This window comes from Gorilla gorilla, chromosome 3 (assembly GCF_029281585.2).
Source record: "Gorilla gorilla gorilla isolate KB3781 chromosome 3, NHGRI_mGorGor1-v2.1_pri, whole genome shotgun sequence".
Lineage (NCBI taxonomy): Eukaryota > Metazoa > Chordata > Mammalia > Primates > Hominidae > Gorilla > Gorilla gorilla.
In genome coordinates, this window is record NC_073227.2 from 58871824 (window position 1) to 58886483 (window position 14660).

The 14660-nt window shown below is 38.3% G+C and overlaps 1 protein-coding gene across 4 annotated transcripts in view; it reads left to right on the forward strand.

Annotated features, from left to right (window-relative positions):
• Positions 1 to 9049: 9049 nt before the first annotated feature.
• CENPC (centromere protein C) overlaps positions 9050 to 14660 on the forward strand; it is a 73149-nt gene continuing 67538 nt past the window's right edge. For 3 of the 4 annotated variants that reach the window (XR_008679465.2, XM_063705272.1, XM_055385869.2), the window contains exons 1-3: positions 9085 to 9325; positions 10467 to 10513; positions 13626 to 13696. Coding sequence is in view for 3 of the 4 variants with exons in the window: in XM_063705272.1 (XP_063561342.1) it covers positions 9308 to 9325; positions 10467 to 10513; positions 13626 to 13696 (136 nt within the window). In the remaining variant the exon portion in view is untranslated. Of the gene's footprint in view, positions 9326 to 10466; positions 10514 to 13625; positions 13697 to 14660 lie in introns of all 4 variants that reach the window. The other variant, XM_019026022.4, reaches the window with a different exon arrangement.

Below are 14660 nucleotides of genomic sequence, written 5' to 3' on the forward strand. Positions count from 1 at the left end.
TATTGATAGAGTTAAGCCACATTTTCTTTTTCTTTTCTTTTTTTGAGACTGAGTCTTGCTATGTCGCCCAGACCGGAGTGCAGTGGCATGATCTCAGCTCATTGCCACCTCTGCCTCCCAGGTTCATGCCATTCTCCTGCCTCAGCCTCCTGAGTAGCTGGGACGACAGGTGCTTACCACCACACCTGGCTAAATTTTTGTATTTTTAGTAGATATGAGATTTCACCATGTTGGTCAGGCTGGTCTTGAACTCCTGACCTTAAATGATCCGTCCGCCTTGGCCTCCCAAAGCGCTGGGATTTACAGGCATTAGCCACCACACCCAGACATGCAGCATTTTCAGTGGAGAAAATGCACATTGTAATACCACAACTCCAGAGATTATCAGACATACGATACCGAGGGAGCTTCCTACTCCTTTGCCTGAGAATTAATGATACGGTGAGCTATTTTTACTCAGAAAATGTTTCCCTTAAGTCTTTTGAAACAGAAAAAAAAGGTGGGCAATCATTGTTACAGAAGTGATATTAGTAGCTCTGTCAGAACAGTTTAATTTGCTAACCCTTATAATTTTCAGTACAAAGAGTTGCATCTGGGATGATAAAAGCTTTTCCTAGTTATGTATTTTCAAACTATTTTTATAGTGGAAAATATCACTTTTGTTACTGAGAAGTAGTTTTTGGATGCCAGGTAGATACGGGACACTGGTTTTCATACTAGGTAACTCACAGAATAATGGTAGCTTTAATAGAAACTGGAAATTCAGAGTGGGGAGATAGTTTGGGTGGTAGAGGGATAATGAATTCAGTTTTAACCATTTCAAACTCAATGTATACAAAGGTTAAGTCTATGTTTTCTCTTTTATTTCTCATCCTTCATGCCTTCCTTAGGGAATAAGGTGGATTGGTGCTTACCATCATTCCAAACCCTTCTAGTGTGCTTTTGTTTATTGCAGAGGCTAAAAAGATAAAATCTACATTTCTCAGACTTCTTTGCAGCTAAGATTGAAAAGCATTCAACATGATTGGCAAGGCAGAAGGGAGGCGGGGTTCATTCTTATGCTGCCTTTGTTTTTGTTTGTTTGTTTGTTTGTTTTTTAAACTTCATTGAGAGGAGGTCTGGCTATGTTGCCCAGGCTGGTCTCAAACTCCTGGGCTTAAGCAATCGTCCTGCCTCAGCCTTCTGAGTAGCTGGAATTAACAGATGTGAGCCACTGCACCAGGCAACCTTTGGCTTTTCTAACCAATAAAAAGGCGTGTATGGCCTGTAGGCATCTAATTTTTCTGTGGCAAAGTTATCAGAAGTCCCAATGTCTGATCACTAGCTTCATGGGTGTTGATAGTCAAGTCACAGACATCAGTTTGCTTGTGCATATCATCATATCATTTTAGGTAAGGTGTGGCTCTGGAGCCAGAAGCAGTAAGGAGGCTTTCTGCTCTGAGAGGATTCTTTTTTTTTTTTTTTTTTTTTTTTTTGAGACAGAGTCTAGCTGTGTCCTCCAGGCTGGAGTGCAGTGGCACCATCTCGGCTCACTGTAACCTCCGCCTCCCGAGTTCAAGCGAGTCTCATGCCTCAGCCACCTAAGTAGCTGGGATTACAGTAGTGTGCCACCACTACTGTATAAGTATAGAATAAGCTACCATTATTCTGTGAGTTACCTAGTATGAAAACCAGTTTCCTGTATCTACCTGGCATCCAAAAACTACTCCTCAGTAACAAAAGTGACATTTTCCACTATAAAAATAGTTTGAAAATACGTAACAGGAAAAGCTCTTATCATCCCAGATGCAACTCTTTGTACTGAAAGTTACAAGGGTTAGCAAATTAAACTGTTCTGACAGAGCTACTAATATCACTTCTGTAACAATGATGGCCTTGCTAATTTTTGTATTTTTAGTAGAGATGGGGTTTCACCATATTGGCCAGGCTGGTCTCCAACTCCTGGCCTCAAGAAATTTGCCTATCTCAGCCTCCCAAAGTGCTGGAATTAAACATGAGCCGCCATACCCAGACTCATTGGAGAATTCTTATTGGTGGTGACTGACAGAGCAGGAGCACCATCATCTCAAACACTGCCACTTTAAGTTCCAGCTCCCTTCTTAGCCTCATGCATTTCAAGGAAATCACTTCTCTTCTAACTACAAGCAGCCAGAAAGAGCAGAGAGTAAAACAGATAAGACAGCTTGGGCACAGAGGGAGGTGGGGGGAATGTCTCTTGGGTAACTGCCAAACTTCACCCTCATACAATGGGCCCCAGTAAAACAGTGGGCCTTAACAAGCACATTCCTTTCCCTTCAGGTGCACTAAGATAGGGAAGCTAAAAGCAGACTCGGGGGAGTATGCCTGCAGCGCAGAAAGATGTATGGGAACAGACACACAAGTCTTCCTCCCAGATAAGCACAGCAAAGAGACACAGAAGCAGTACAAGCCTCTCTGATAAACTCTCCCACCCTGAATCCTTAAAAACTCTTAGTCTGTAAGAGAGTGTGCCTCTGACCTAACTTGGCCAGAAGCCCCCTTGGGTTTTCTCTAAAATAAACCTGTCTTTGACTGTCAAGCCATTTTTTGTGTTTCTTTCCTCTTTCTTTAATTCTTATAGTGATTTCCATAACGTGGCAGCTTTGTAATTGTGGTGGCTTCCTGATTGCATGATGTCAGTATGATCTTGGAGACATAAGCATTAATGTCAGCTTCCCAATTTTTCTATTTGTTTTATAACTGTAGAAACATCAGCTGCCTCTTAATGGCTTAGTTCTTGAATGTGCATTTGGGAATTATTCCTGAAAGTCCAAAATACACTGTTTCTTCATCCTCTCAAAAATTTTATGAGCTGTTAAATGCAGGTAGCAGATCCCTTTTTGCCAAAACTAGCCATCACAAATTGTTCTTTTTTTTTTTTTTGAGATGGAATCTCGCTCTGTCACCTCGTCTGGAGTGCAGTGGTGTGATCTCGGCTTACTGCAGCCTCCGTCTCCTGGGTTCAAGCAATTCTCCTGCCTCAGCCTCCCGAGTAGCTGGGATTACAGGCATGTGCCACCACACCCGGCTAATTGTTTTTGTATTTTTAGTAGAGATGGCGTTTCGCCACGTTGGTCAGGCTGGTCTCAAACTCCGGACCTCAGGTGATCCACCTGCCTCAGCCTCCCAAAGTGCTGGGATTACAGGCGTGAGCCACCGCGCCTGGCTACAAATTTTCTTTTATGTAATAGAACCCTGATTATACCTCAGTTCCCCATTGTCCATAGGATAAGTGAAAAGTTATCCTGACATTGAAGTTGCCCCATAATCTAGTTCCATTCTGTCAACATGAACACTTTTAAAATTTTTATTTTTAGTTTAAGAGAAGGAGTCTTGCTCTATTGCCTAGGCAGAGTGCCATGGGGCAAGCAATCCTCCCACCTCAGCCTCCTGAGAAACTGAAACTAGTCACATGCAATCACACCTGGCTAAATTTTTAAATTTTTGATTTTTTGTTGAGACTGGGTCTCACTATGTTGCCCAGGCTGGTTGTGAACTCCTGGCCTCAAGTGATCCTGCTGCCTTGGCCTCTCAAAATGCTGGGATTATAGACATGAGCCACCGTGCCTGGCCGCACTTTTCAATATTAGTCAGATTTTCTCTAGGTCAACAGCACATCATTTCTGCCCTGTGTCTTTGCTTCTAGCTTATCTTCCTGTTGTCTCTTACTTTTAGGTGAATGATGGAGCCTCCGGAAAAAACAAAACAAAACAAAACAAAACAAAACAACTCTTACTTTTAGGTACTGTCTGCAAGTTACCATTTTGGTATTTTATTGTTTATGAGTTTCTACAGACACTTGAATTTACAAATATGTTATATATCCTATGCCACATATACTTAATTTAAAATGACCCAAGCTTAGCAAGTAGTATAACAATTCACCAAAAGATGCTCACACTGTATCATAAGTTACAGCTGAGAAGGCAGGCACTGTTCAAACTATTCTTGATAGCTTTCTTTTTTTTTTTTTTTTTAACAAAGAACTAAAGCATGTTTCCTGTCAGGAGCCAAAAATAAAAAAAGAGAAAACAAAACTGAGAACTAAAGCACTTTAATGCTCAATGTTTCTAATGCTTTGAGTTACAATGTGCTATATAAGTATTAGTTTTACTATTTTTTCATTTCCCCATAAATTTATAACTGACAGCAAGAGACATGTTAATATTTTGATAATTTTTTTTTTTTTTTTTTTTTTTTGAGGCTGAGTCTCGCTCTGTCTCCCAGGCTGCAGTACAGTGGCGTGATCTCGGCTCACTGCAGCCTCTCTCCCAGGTTCATGCAATTCTCCTGCCTCAGCCTCCCGAGTAGCTGGGATTACAGGCGTACACCACCACTCCTGGCTAATTTTTGTATCTTTATTTTTATTGTTTTTGAGACGGAGTCTCGCTCTGTTGCCCAGGCTGGAGTGCAGTGGCACGATCTCGGCTCACTGCAAGCTCCGCCTCCCGGGTTCATGCCATTCTCCTGCCTCAGCCCCCCGAGTAGCTGGGACTACAGGCACCCGCCACCACGCTCGGCTAATTGTTTTGTATTTTTTAGTAGAGACAGGGTTTCACCATGTTAGCCAGGACGGTCTCGATCTCCTGACCTCGTGATCCGCCTGCCTCGGCCTCCCAAAGTGCTGGGATTACAGGCGTGAGCCACTGCGCCCAGCTAATTTTTGTATTTTTAGTAGAGACGGGGTTTCGCCACGTTGGCCAGGCTGATCTTGAACTCCTGACCTCAGGTGATCCGCCAGCCTCAGTCTCCCAAAGTGCTGGGATTACAGGCGTTAGCCACCGCCTCCAGCTGATAATTTTTTTTTAAAGGTCATGAAACAATCAGAATTTTTCCCAAGCAAAGATCGGTTTGCATGGTTTCAGCTTACATGGTCTTTTTAAGGGTCCTGTACTACTTTGCAAAGCAATGACTGCCTGAAATTTAAAAATAGTATCCTACATTACTTGCCAATTTTCACTCAGGGTAATTTAAGTCCTCTCAAGAGTAAAATTATAATGCAGAACCATTTTATTAAGCTTTTGAAAATCTTAATGTGTTTTCAATGACAAAATTTCCTTTGTGTGAGTAGAAAATAAGTTGACTAGAAGTAAACTATCCTATCTTATAGGATGCAGAATGGAGATCTACAGAATAGTGTTATTTGTTGTGATCTTGAGTTAAGAGAAACAATGTGTACATAATAGAATATAACTATAACTAATAAGCAATGGTTGACACAAAGGTAATTTAGGAAATGTAAAGATCAGTTAATTTATATAGCACTTTACAATTAATGACGCATTGCAGACCTTAACAACTCATAGCATGGTAAAACTATTTTGTAAACATTGCTGCCACCTACCTGTACATTGCAAGCACATTTTATTAACTTTTCCATTATGGTCTACATAGCATAGATAGCATTTCTATTGGAGGATAATTTTTATCAGAAAAGGATACTTAAATGAATCTCCTTAACAGAGGGACCAACATTTGGCAGTAAGGAGTAAAAGAAAAAAAATTACATTATAAAAAAAAACCAAAATAATAAAACTAAATCTATTTTATCTTAGCAAATAATTGTGACTATGCTATACTTTATAGAAGAAATTCATTTTTCATGTGTAATTTTTCTGACAAAATTATATGATAGTCATTTGCTAATATTTTCACTTTTGACTTTTGCAGAATAAATAATAAATGTTTTTGCAAAAGTTTTTAGAACTTAAGCAATTTTATTAAGTTCAAGTTTCCCCATCATTTTTCTATGAAATATTTCAAACATACAGAGAAACTGAAAGAGTATTGTTAATAAACACACCAATGAACTAGGTTCAATAATTGTTAATATTTTGCCATATGTATTTAACTATCTCAATCTCTTCATGACTAACAATTTCAAAGTATATCACAAGACATTTTACCCCTAAATACTTTGATATGCATATCCTAAGAGTAAGGACAAATTACATAAACATAATCATATTATAATACCTAAGAAAACTTTACAATTCTCTAATATCATCTGGAAATTAATTTTTTCATTTTCACTTATTGCTTAATGCTCTTTACAGTTACTTTGTTTTGAACTAGACTCTAATCAAAGTTTACACATTGCATTTGGTTTCCATACAGTGCCTTTGAGTCTCTCTCATTTTCTCTCTCTCTTTTATCATCGCTCTCACAGATTTACTGAGGTATAATTTACTGTAAAAGTCACTATTTTGGCCAGGTGTGGTGGCTCATGCCTGTAACCCAGCAATTTGGGAGGCAGAAGCCAGAGGATCACTTGAGCCCAAGAGTTCAGGACCAGCTTGGGCAACATAGGAAGATCCCATCTCTACAAAAAATAAAAAAAAAAAAAAATTAGCAGGGTGTGGTGGTGCATGCCTGTGGTCCCAGGTATTCACGAGGCTGAGGCAGGAGAATCATTTTAGCCCAGCAGGTAGAGGCTGCAGTGGGCCTTGATTGTGCCACTGCACTCCAGCCTGGGCAACCAAGCAAGACCTTTCTCAAAAAAAAAAAAGGTCGCCTTTTTCAGGGGCACAGTTCTAACTAGGAATTTTGACAAATAGATATAGCCATGTAACTACCATTGTAATCAAGACATAGAATATATTCAGCACCGCAAAAAGTTCCCTCTTATTCCTTTACAGTCTTTTTTCCCCCACCCTCCTCAAACCCTGGTAACCAGCGATTTGATTTCTTTTCATACAGTCATTGCTGTCCAGCTTCTTTCACTTAGTACAGTGCTTTCAAGATTCATCCATATTGTATATCAGTAGTTTGCTTTTATTGCTGAAGAGTATTTCACTGCATTGAGGTACATTTGTTTATCCACTCACCAGGACAGATGCGCATGTTAAGCTGTGGGGTGGGAATGAATACAGACTAGTTTTTAAGTGTTAGTTCAGTTGTGAATATTTTTGTGCTAACACTTAATGGAAGACACTTTGGTAGTAAATACCCATACCATAGTTATTTGATGGAAATCAAAGATCTAAAACAAAATATTCTTTGAAATAGTTTCAAGATTTACAAACTTTAAATTATGTACCTAAAACCATAAGTAATGAAAAGTTTTTTTTAATTCTCTTTCAAGCCAAATTTCTGGATACTTTATGTTCCCATATACACATCTAATTATGTATATGTTAATACTTCCATATACTGATATGTAAATACACACAGGCACACACACCCCTTAACTAGGTAAGTAGCTGTGAAAGAAAACTTCAAGATTGTCATAGCAGTTCATAAGAAGTAATCTTTGATGTATTTTGGGGGGAGATTTATAATGACAAACTTGGGTTTTTAAATAAATATTACTCCCCCCATTAATTAGCAATCCTATTTTAGGATACTAAAACCATGGTGGGCTATTAAGTACTACAACAAGTACATATGGAAGTAAAACGTTTGTCTGGAAACTGTGGAGTCTCCACAACTGTTTTTATAAGAGTACTGCTCTATTTTCTTTAGAACAGTTAATCCTCAGCGCCCTCTGTGGCCTGCTTTCTGCAGCAGCACAAGCCATTGCATTCCAAATTTCTCAAAATAAGTGTGGGACTTAGTTTCCAGTGGAAGCAGGAGGATATAATTTTACATGTGGGACTTTACATCTATAATCATGCTTGCTAAAATTTCTTACCCAGAGGCAAAGAGTGTAGTGATTAAGAGCTCAGTTGTGGAGTGAGAATTCTTGGGATAATATCCCATCCTACCATTTAGTGGTGATGTGATCTTGGGTAAGACACTTACCTCTCTGTGTTTCAGTGCCCTTGTTTATAAAACAGGAATATTAATTGTTCTCTTCAATGCATGCAAAGCATTTCAGAACTGGGCATAGAGTATGCAGTCAATAAATGTTAGTGTTTATTATTATCTATTCCAAATGTGACATCACCAAATTATAAGTTGGACTGATTGGCAAAACTGCCAAACATAGTAAAAAAGTCTCCATAATGATTCCAATAGCTTTATTATTGAATTCTTACTATGTTCCAAACATTGTGCTTAGATCTTAACAGGAATTATTCAATTACAACATCTCAACCACTTTAATAGTATTCTCATTTTGTAGACAAGAGAATTAAGGAACAGATAACTTAGTTGCCCATAATGGCAGAATTAATGGAATGGAGTGCAATCCAGGCCTAATTTCAGTCAGAGATCATAGTTCCTTTTTTTCTATCAAAAAAATAAATAAAATAAAAAAATTGGCCTTCATAGGTGACAGCATTTGTTAAAGCACTACACGTTTTAAAAATCTATTAGCTCAACTCCTGATTAATGTATTTATTCAATTAGTAAACTATTTTCTGATTAGAATTTTCTTGTAATTTTAAATTAAATAATAAAATAAGATACAGCTTCATAGAATCCTACACTGGTCGGGTGAGAAGTCTTCAGAGCGTCTAATTTAGACTTCCATTCTATCACTATGGAAACACCCAGAATGGTGCCGCAATTTTGCCCTCCATAACATAGCTAGTCAATGGCTGGCAGGTTTCAGGATTCTGTATTAGAATTCTTTTCAGTGCATCATACTTAAATGATAGATATTTACGTGGGTCATTTGTTGGCAATGCATCATAAAAATATCGCCCACATACTTGAAAAAGAATACAAGCCATCATCACCATTATTATACATAATTATTCAATTATTTTCAGAGATGATGGTTAGATGGGCTGGGCGTGGCTGACGAATCTGCATTAGAAAAATCTCTTCAAAAAAAGATTCTATTAAAAAAAAAGTCGTCTGCAATTTCTACCTCTCATCCTTCCAAGTATTACTTATTATTCCTTAATAGAACTGTTGAGAAGTTTTACATTGGGCACAAGGAGCGGTTCCCAGGATCGCGCCTTCCAAATAAAAGCCCAGTCTCGCGCCTGTCCCGGGCGCGGCGCTGAGAAAGGGAGGTGGGAAGAGCAGAGCGGCTAGAGGTAGGGCGGGCGGGTGGGTCTGCAGGCTGGAGGGCCGTTGGCCTGGAGCCTGAAGGGGCGAGCCCACTAACGGCTTGCTTCCTATTGGACGGCGCGGCCCGTTTTGCGCATGTGTCTCCGGGTTCAAACCCAAGCACAGGCCAAGCGTTCTTGTTTGTTGAGGGCGGAGCCAATGGCGGGGAAGTGTTGTTAGCGCGCGCCTTCCGGATCGCAGCTCTCGCGGCAGTCGCCTGAGACTTAAGGTTATTGCTTGGCCGCGGCCTGGCATTCCGGCGATTCGTTTCTTGCTCTGCTTCCTGGAGCTGTGGTCCGTGTGGGCTTCCACCTAGACACTTGCGCTGGCTCAGCGGGGCCGGAACATGGCTGCGTCCGGTCTGGTAAGTGCAGGCCCCCCGCTCCAGGCGAGTGGTTGAGCGGCTGGCTGGGGCACGGGCGCCCGAGGCTGGGGAGAAGGAAATGCTAGGCTGGGGCTGTGGTCTCTGAGGGATTTCAGTGGGAAAGCCGCAGGAATTTTTGAAATCAAGTGTGATCGTGTGTCGATAACCGGAGTTAATTTACTGTACTTTTATTATTTCTTAAGTTTTCGTGTCGTCATTTCGTCTGTGCCTACGTCTTACTCTTGAGAGGTGCTTGTGATTTCTGCTGGTTTTTTTTTGTTTTTGTTTTTGAGACGGAGTCTTGCTCTGTCCCCCAGGCTGGAGTGCAGTGGCGCGATCTTGGCTTCTGCTTTTTAGTCTAGCTCCAGTTCCTAGGCCTCCAAATAACTTTTCTCCCCATGGTAGAAGTATTGAAACTTCTTAAAAGTGTGCCTTTGCGTCACACTTGGTAGTTGGGAGAAACAGATTATGTAACAAGTACGTCTCGAAATAATTTGACGTTTTCAGTTCTTCTGTCAAAATCGTGGCCTTTTATGCAGTTCTTCAGGCTGATTTATGGAGCATCAGTTATTGACAAACTCTTCTGAAAGACAGCTATCAGTTAAAAGGTACAAGCTGTGAATGACTAATGGGGGCGACAACTCATTTTGTTTACATATTTCTGGACTTCTTTGGTGTTCACTATTCTATATTTCATACTTTGGTTATGGTTACTATATAAAAACCCGTATCATTTCTTTTCTAATTTATCTCCCCTTCTAAGAAAATCTTCAGCTTCGATGATCTCCCATTATGTGACGTTATACGTATAAACATAAAGAGTTGTATGAAAGAATAATATAATCTATACTTTTTACTATGAGCACATATATTGTTTACATTATATATAATCAGAAGAAAGCAATAAAGCCATTCTCACTGTGGGGAGAGAAGCGGAATAAAGCTTACCAGATGCCTGCAGTTCAGTTTTTAAATGCCTGTCATAACCTATGTTATGTCATAACATAACCTCAAAATTGTTTTGAGCCCTTAGGAGATGTTTGGTGTATAGCATGCCCATACTGGATGAAGTTACTTTGAAAATAAGTTTTACTCGACTCTATCTTAAAGAAACCAAATTGATGATTTACTTTTCTTTCAGGATCATCTCAAAAATGGCTACAGAAGAAGATTTTGTCGACCTTCCAGGTGATTTATGTACTTAAGCTTTTAAGATTATTTTTATTCTCATCGTTAATAGATTTTTAAATGCAGAAAGGAAAAACTATCGTCTCTGACTAATATAATGATTTCTGTGCCCACTGATTAAGGGTAGTCGTCTTATACTACCAGGGGAATGTTAATGCAAGCAGTGCAATGACTTTGTGGCTGTGAAAAAAGAAATTCACCTGATAAAATAGTGGAACCAGGAAGAGGGAGTCTCAGTTCTGACTAAGTGACTGCCATGGGAAAAGCATTTTGTAGAATGAATCAAATGGTAAAATTAGAAAGATGTAGCTTATTCAGTAGGGCAAAAAGAAAAATAGTACATGCTGTCATGCATTTATTTGTTGAGTGCTTATTTGGGTTGTTTTGGTTCTTCTTTTAGTTGTAAAACCTGTAAAAAGTAAATTTTCTAGTTAAATATTTACTAGTAATAGGATGAAAAGCATGTTTTTAAAAGTGAAGATGTTATTATGAATAACATCATGTTTATTGAGCTGTGATTTTAGTAGGTCCAATGGGGCACAGAAGTATGTTCTTTTGTTTACAAGAAGCTTAGATTTCTGTTGGGAAAATGTATATGTACATTTGTGAAATAATTTAATGGACAAAAATTATTACTTGCAATACTGAAGTAATGACTTGTGTATCATAGAGAGTAGGCCTATATATAATTAGGCATTAACTTGCAGTATAGACAGCCATGTGAGAAATTAGGGATTTGTGTGTTGTTGATATTAAGAAAAGCTTTAAAGTTGTAGTGTAACTTTGGTGGACCTTGAACAGGTATTTAAAGACTAAGATAAAGTATATTCCAGACATAGAAAGTAACTTAACGAAGGAACCAAAGTAGGAATACATATATTTGTCAGTAGCAGAGAGACCTGATTTAAGAAGGTTGAATATGTTGGGTAGAAGTGGAAAACAAGACCATATGAGTTGGATTGAGCCATAAAATGGGTATGTTAGGCTTTAGGCATCTATTATAGGCTTGAATAAGCTCTCCTAAATCTTCTGTGGAATAAGGGCTATCTGATGTAAACACACACACACACACATTTAAAAAAGCAAAGATGTTTGATGTTTACAAAGTAGCTTAAGGAGGGGGTTGTAGTAATCTACACATGGTGGAGGTGCTTTTATGCTAAGGTAATAATGACAAAGGGGAAGAAAAGACGAATTTGATAAATTTTGAAAAAGCTGTTGCCTAATGTGACCTGCGTTCTAATAGTGACTCTGCATTATCACCTTGGCAAATCCGATCTTTTTGGATCTCATCCTTGAAACAGGTAATAGCAGGAGTGTATTTATAGCTGTGTAATATATGCACCTGTAGGTGGTATTTTGGGGTGATGTCAAGGCCAGAATTTATAATAGTCACCTGTATATATTCTGGTAGAAAACCGGCCACTAATACTACTTAGGTTTACAAACTGAGGTAGGCCATTTGACCATTTTGGGTTTCAGTTTGCCTATCTGCAAAATGAGGGCATAGGATTCAGCTAGGGGTTTTTAACTAGATTTGCACATCAGAATTATCTCCATCACCCTAGGAAATCTAATTAAATTGGTTTGTGGGAAGTGACCAATTATGTGTATTTCTGCAAAGCTCCAAAAGTAACTTTACGCATCTATTTGGATGATAATTATTGGACTGGATGATTTCTGAGATCTTTCAGTTATAAAACTTTATGATGGATGACCTGATAATGCACTGTGGCTCACAGTTTTTAATTACTGCATATATAGTACTTTTCCAGCTCTCAATAATAGGAATGTTGTAGATCAGGGATCAGTAAACTCTGGCTGATAGGCCAGCCAAATGTTTTGTCACAGGTTTTATTTCAATTTTATTGGAACACAGCCATGCCTCTTTGTTTACATACTGTCTGTGGTTGCTTTTGGGCTAGAATGGGAGAGTCGACTGGTTGTGACAGAGACTATGGTTTACAAGCCTAAAATATTTACCATCTGGCCCTTTAAGCAAAAGTTTGTCCACTCTGTTAGAGATGCATGTCAATTTTATACTGATTGAAATCCAGATGTTCTTCAACAGGTAAATGGTTAAACACTGTGGTACACACATAGCATGGAACATTACTTGACTCTAAAAAGCAATGAAATATTGATACATTCAACTTGGATTGATTTCCATAGAATTGTGTTGAGTGAAAAAAGCCAAGGCAAGAGGATACATGTTGTATGATTCTATTTACATATAATTGTTTCCACATGACAGAGTTTTAGAAATGGAGGACAGATTAGTGGTTGCCAGAGGTTAGGAATGAGAGGAGGCAGGAAGGAGATGAGAGAAAGGTGGTTAGGATTACAAAAGGACAATAGAGGATCTTTGTGATGATGGAACTATTCAGTATCTTGACTCTGGTTGTTTTATCTGCACCTACAGATGTGATACATTTTGTATATATACACACAAACATGAGTATATTCAGAAATGAGTACATGTAGAACTGGAGAAGTCACAATAGCATTGGTAGATTGTATCAATATCAGTATCCTGATTGTGATAATATGCTATAGTTTTGCAAAATATTAGCACTGAGGAGAACTAGGTAAAGTGAACAAGGGGTCTGTATTATGTTGTATAGCTGGCTGTGAATCTACAAGCTCAATATAATTTTTAATTAAAATTTATACTGATTCATAAACTGTTAAGATTAATCAATGATACTGAATTAGAAATGCATTTGAGAATTTATAGGGAGGAATATGTTACTTGGAGATGTGACTGTAAAGTCTGTTAAAGAAGCATTTCAGGACTGATTGGATTCATTCAAAAAAATTTGTGTTTTTGAGATACAGCAGTAATCTAAAACAGCTTTAGACATGGCTGTTCAACTAAGAAATATTAATTGTTAATGTATATTATGATATACTAATTCTTATTAGGAAGGAAAGAGTTCACTTGAGGGAACGTATAGACCCTCAAGTACTTGTTTTGTCTTCAAATAGTAAAGATATTTTACATATTAAGTAAATTTATATTTTATAATGAGATGTGGAATTTTCAAATAGATGGTAATATAAAGAAATATCTTCTGAAAATGATAGGCTGTATTTTTCCTTTCTTTATTAGGGCACATGACGTTAACACAGAGCAAGGCCAGAATGTTCTGGAAATCTTACAAGACTGTTTTGAAGAAAAAAGTAAGGCTTCATTTCAAGATGGAATTTAAGGGTTAGATGGATGAAAATATGAATTTGTCATGGTAATTAATATCAAATGCAGCAAATATGTTCTAGGGTTTAAATATATGGAAAATATTTTCCCTGGTATTTTGAGTTCATATGCAATCCTTTGTGTACCTTCTGGTATACTTAGGATAATACTGACAAAAAATAATAATTTGACAATAATTTGTCATCCCGTTTAGTTCACATTAGATTACTGTAATCTGGAAGTCCATACATAATTATCATACACAAGAAAAAGTATTTTATTATTTATTTATTTATTGAGACATAGTCCTGCTGTGTCACCCAAGCTGTAGTACAGTGGTGCTATCTCAACTCACTGCAACCTTTGCCTCCCAGGTTCAAGTGATTCTTGTGCCTCAGCCTTCCAAGTAGCTGGGATTACAGGTGTGTGCCACCACGCCTGGCTAATTTTTGTATTTTTTAGTAGAGACCAGGTTTCACCATGTTGGCTAGTCTGGTCTCGAACTCCTGCCCTCCAGTGATCTGCCCTCTTCAGCCTCCCAAAGTGTTGGGATTACAGGCATAAGCCACTGCATCTAGCCAGAAAAAATATATAATGAAAATAGATGTGTAGAATTCTTGGAATTGCTGGAGAATTTGAGATAATCTTTGGTGATTTACATATCTGTTTAAGGAAGTCATAAATTACAGCAAAAACTTTTCCAAGTGCTGATTAGCATCAGCAGGTATTGGAATAAGAGAATAAGCCAGCCAAAGAAATAGGGGCAGATGATAGAAAAGAATGTTTTCTATACAAGCTCTGAAAGAAGAGCTGGCATATATTGATACTTCAGGTGTTTTGTTTGCTTTTCTCATTTCCTGATGCTTCTCAGGAACATTTGAATATTGAATTGAGGTCTCTACTTGATTTAAGCTAATTGTGGTCAGTGAGTCAACAGATGGTTCTTCACAT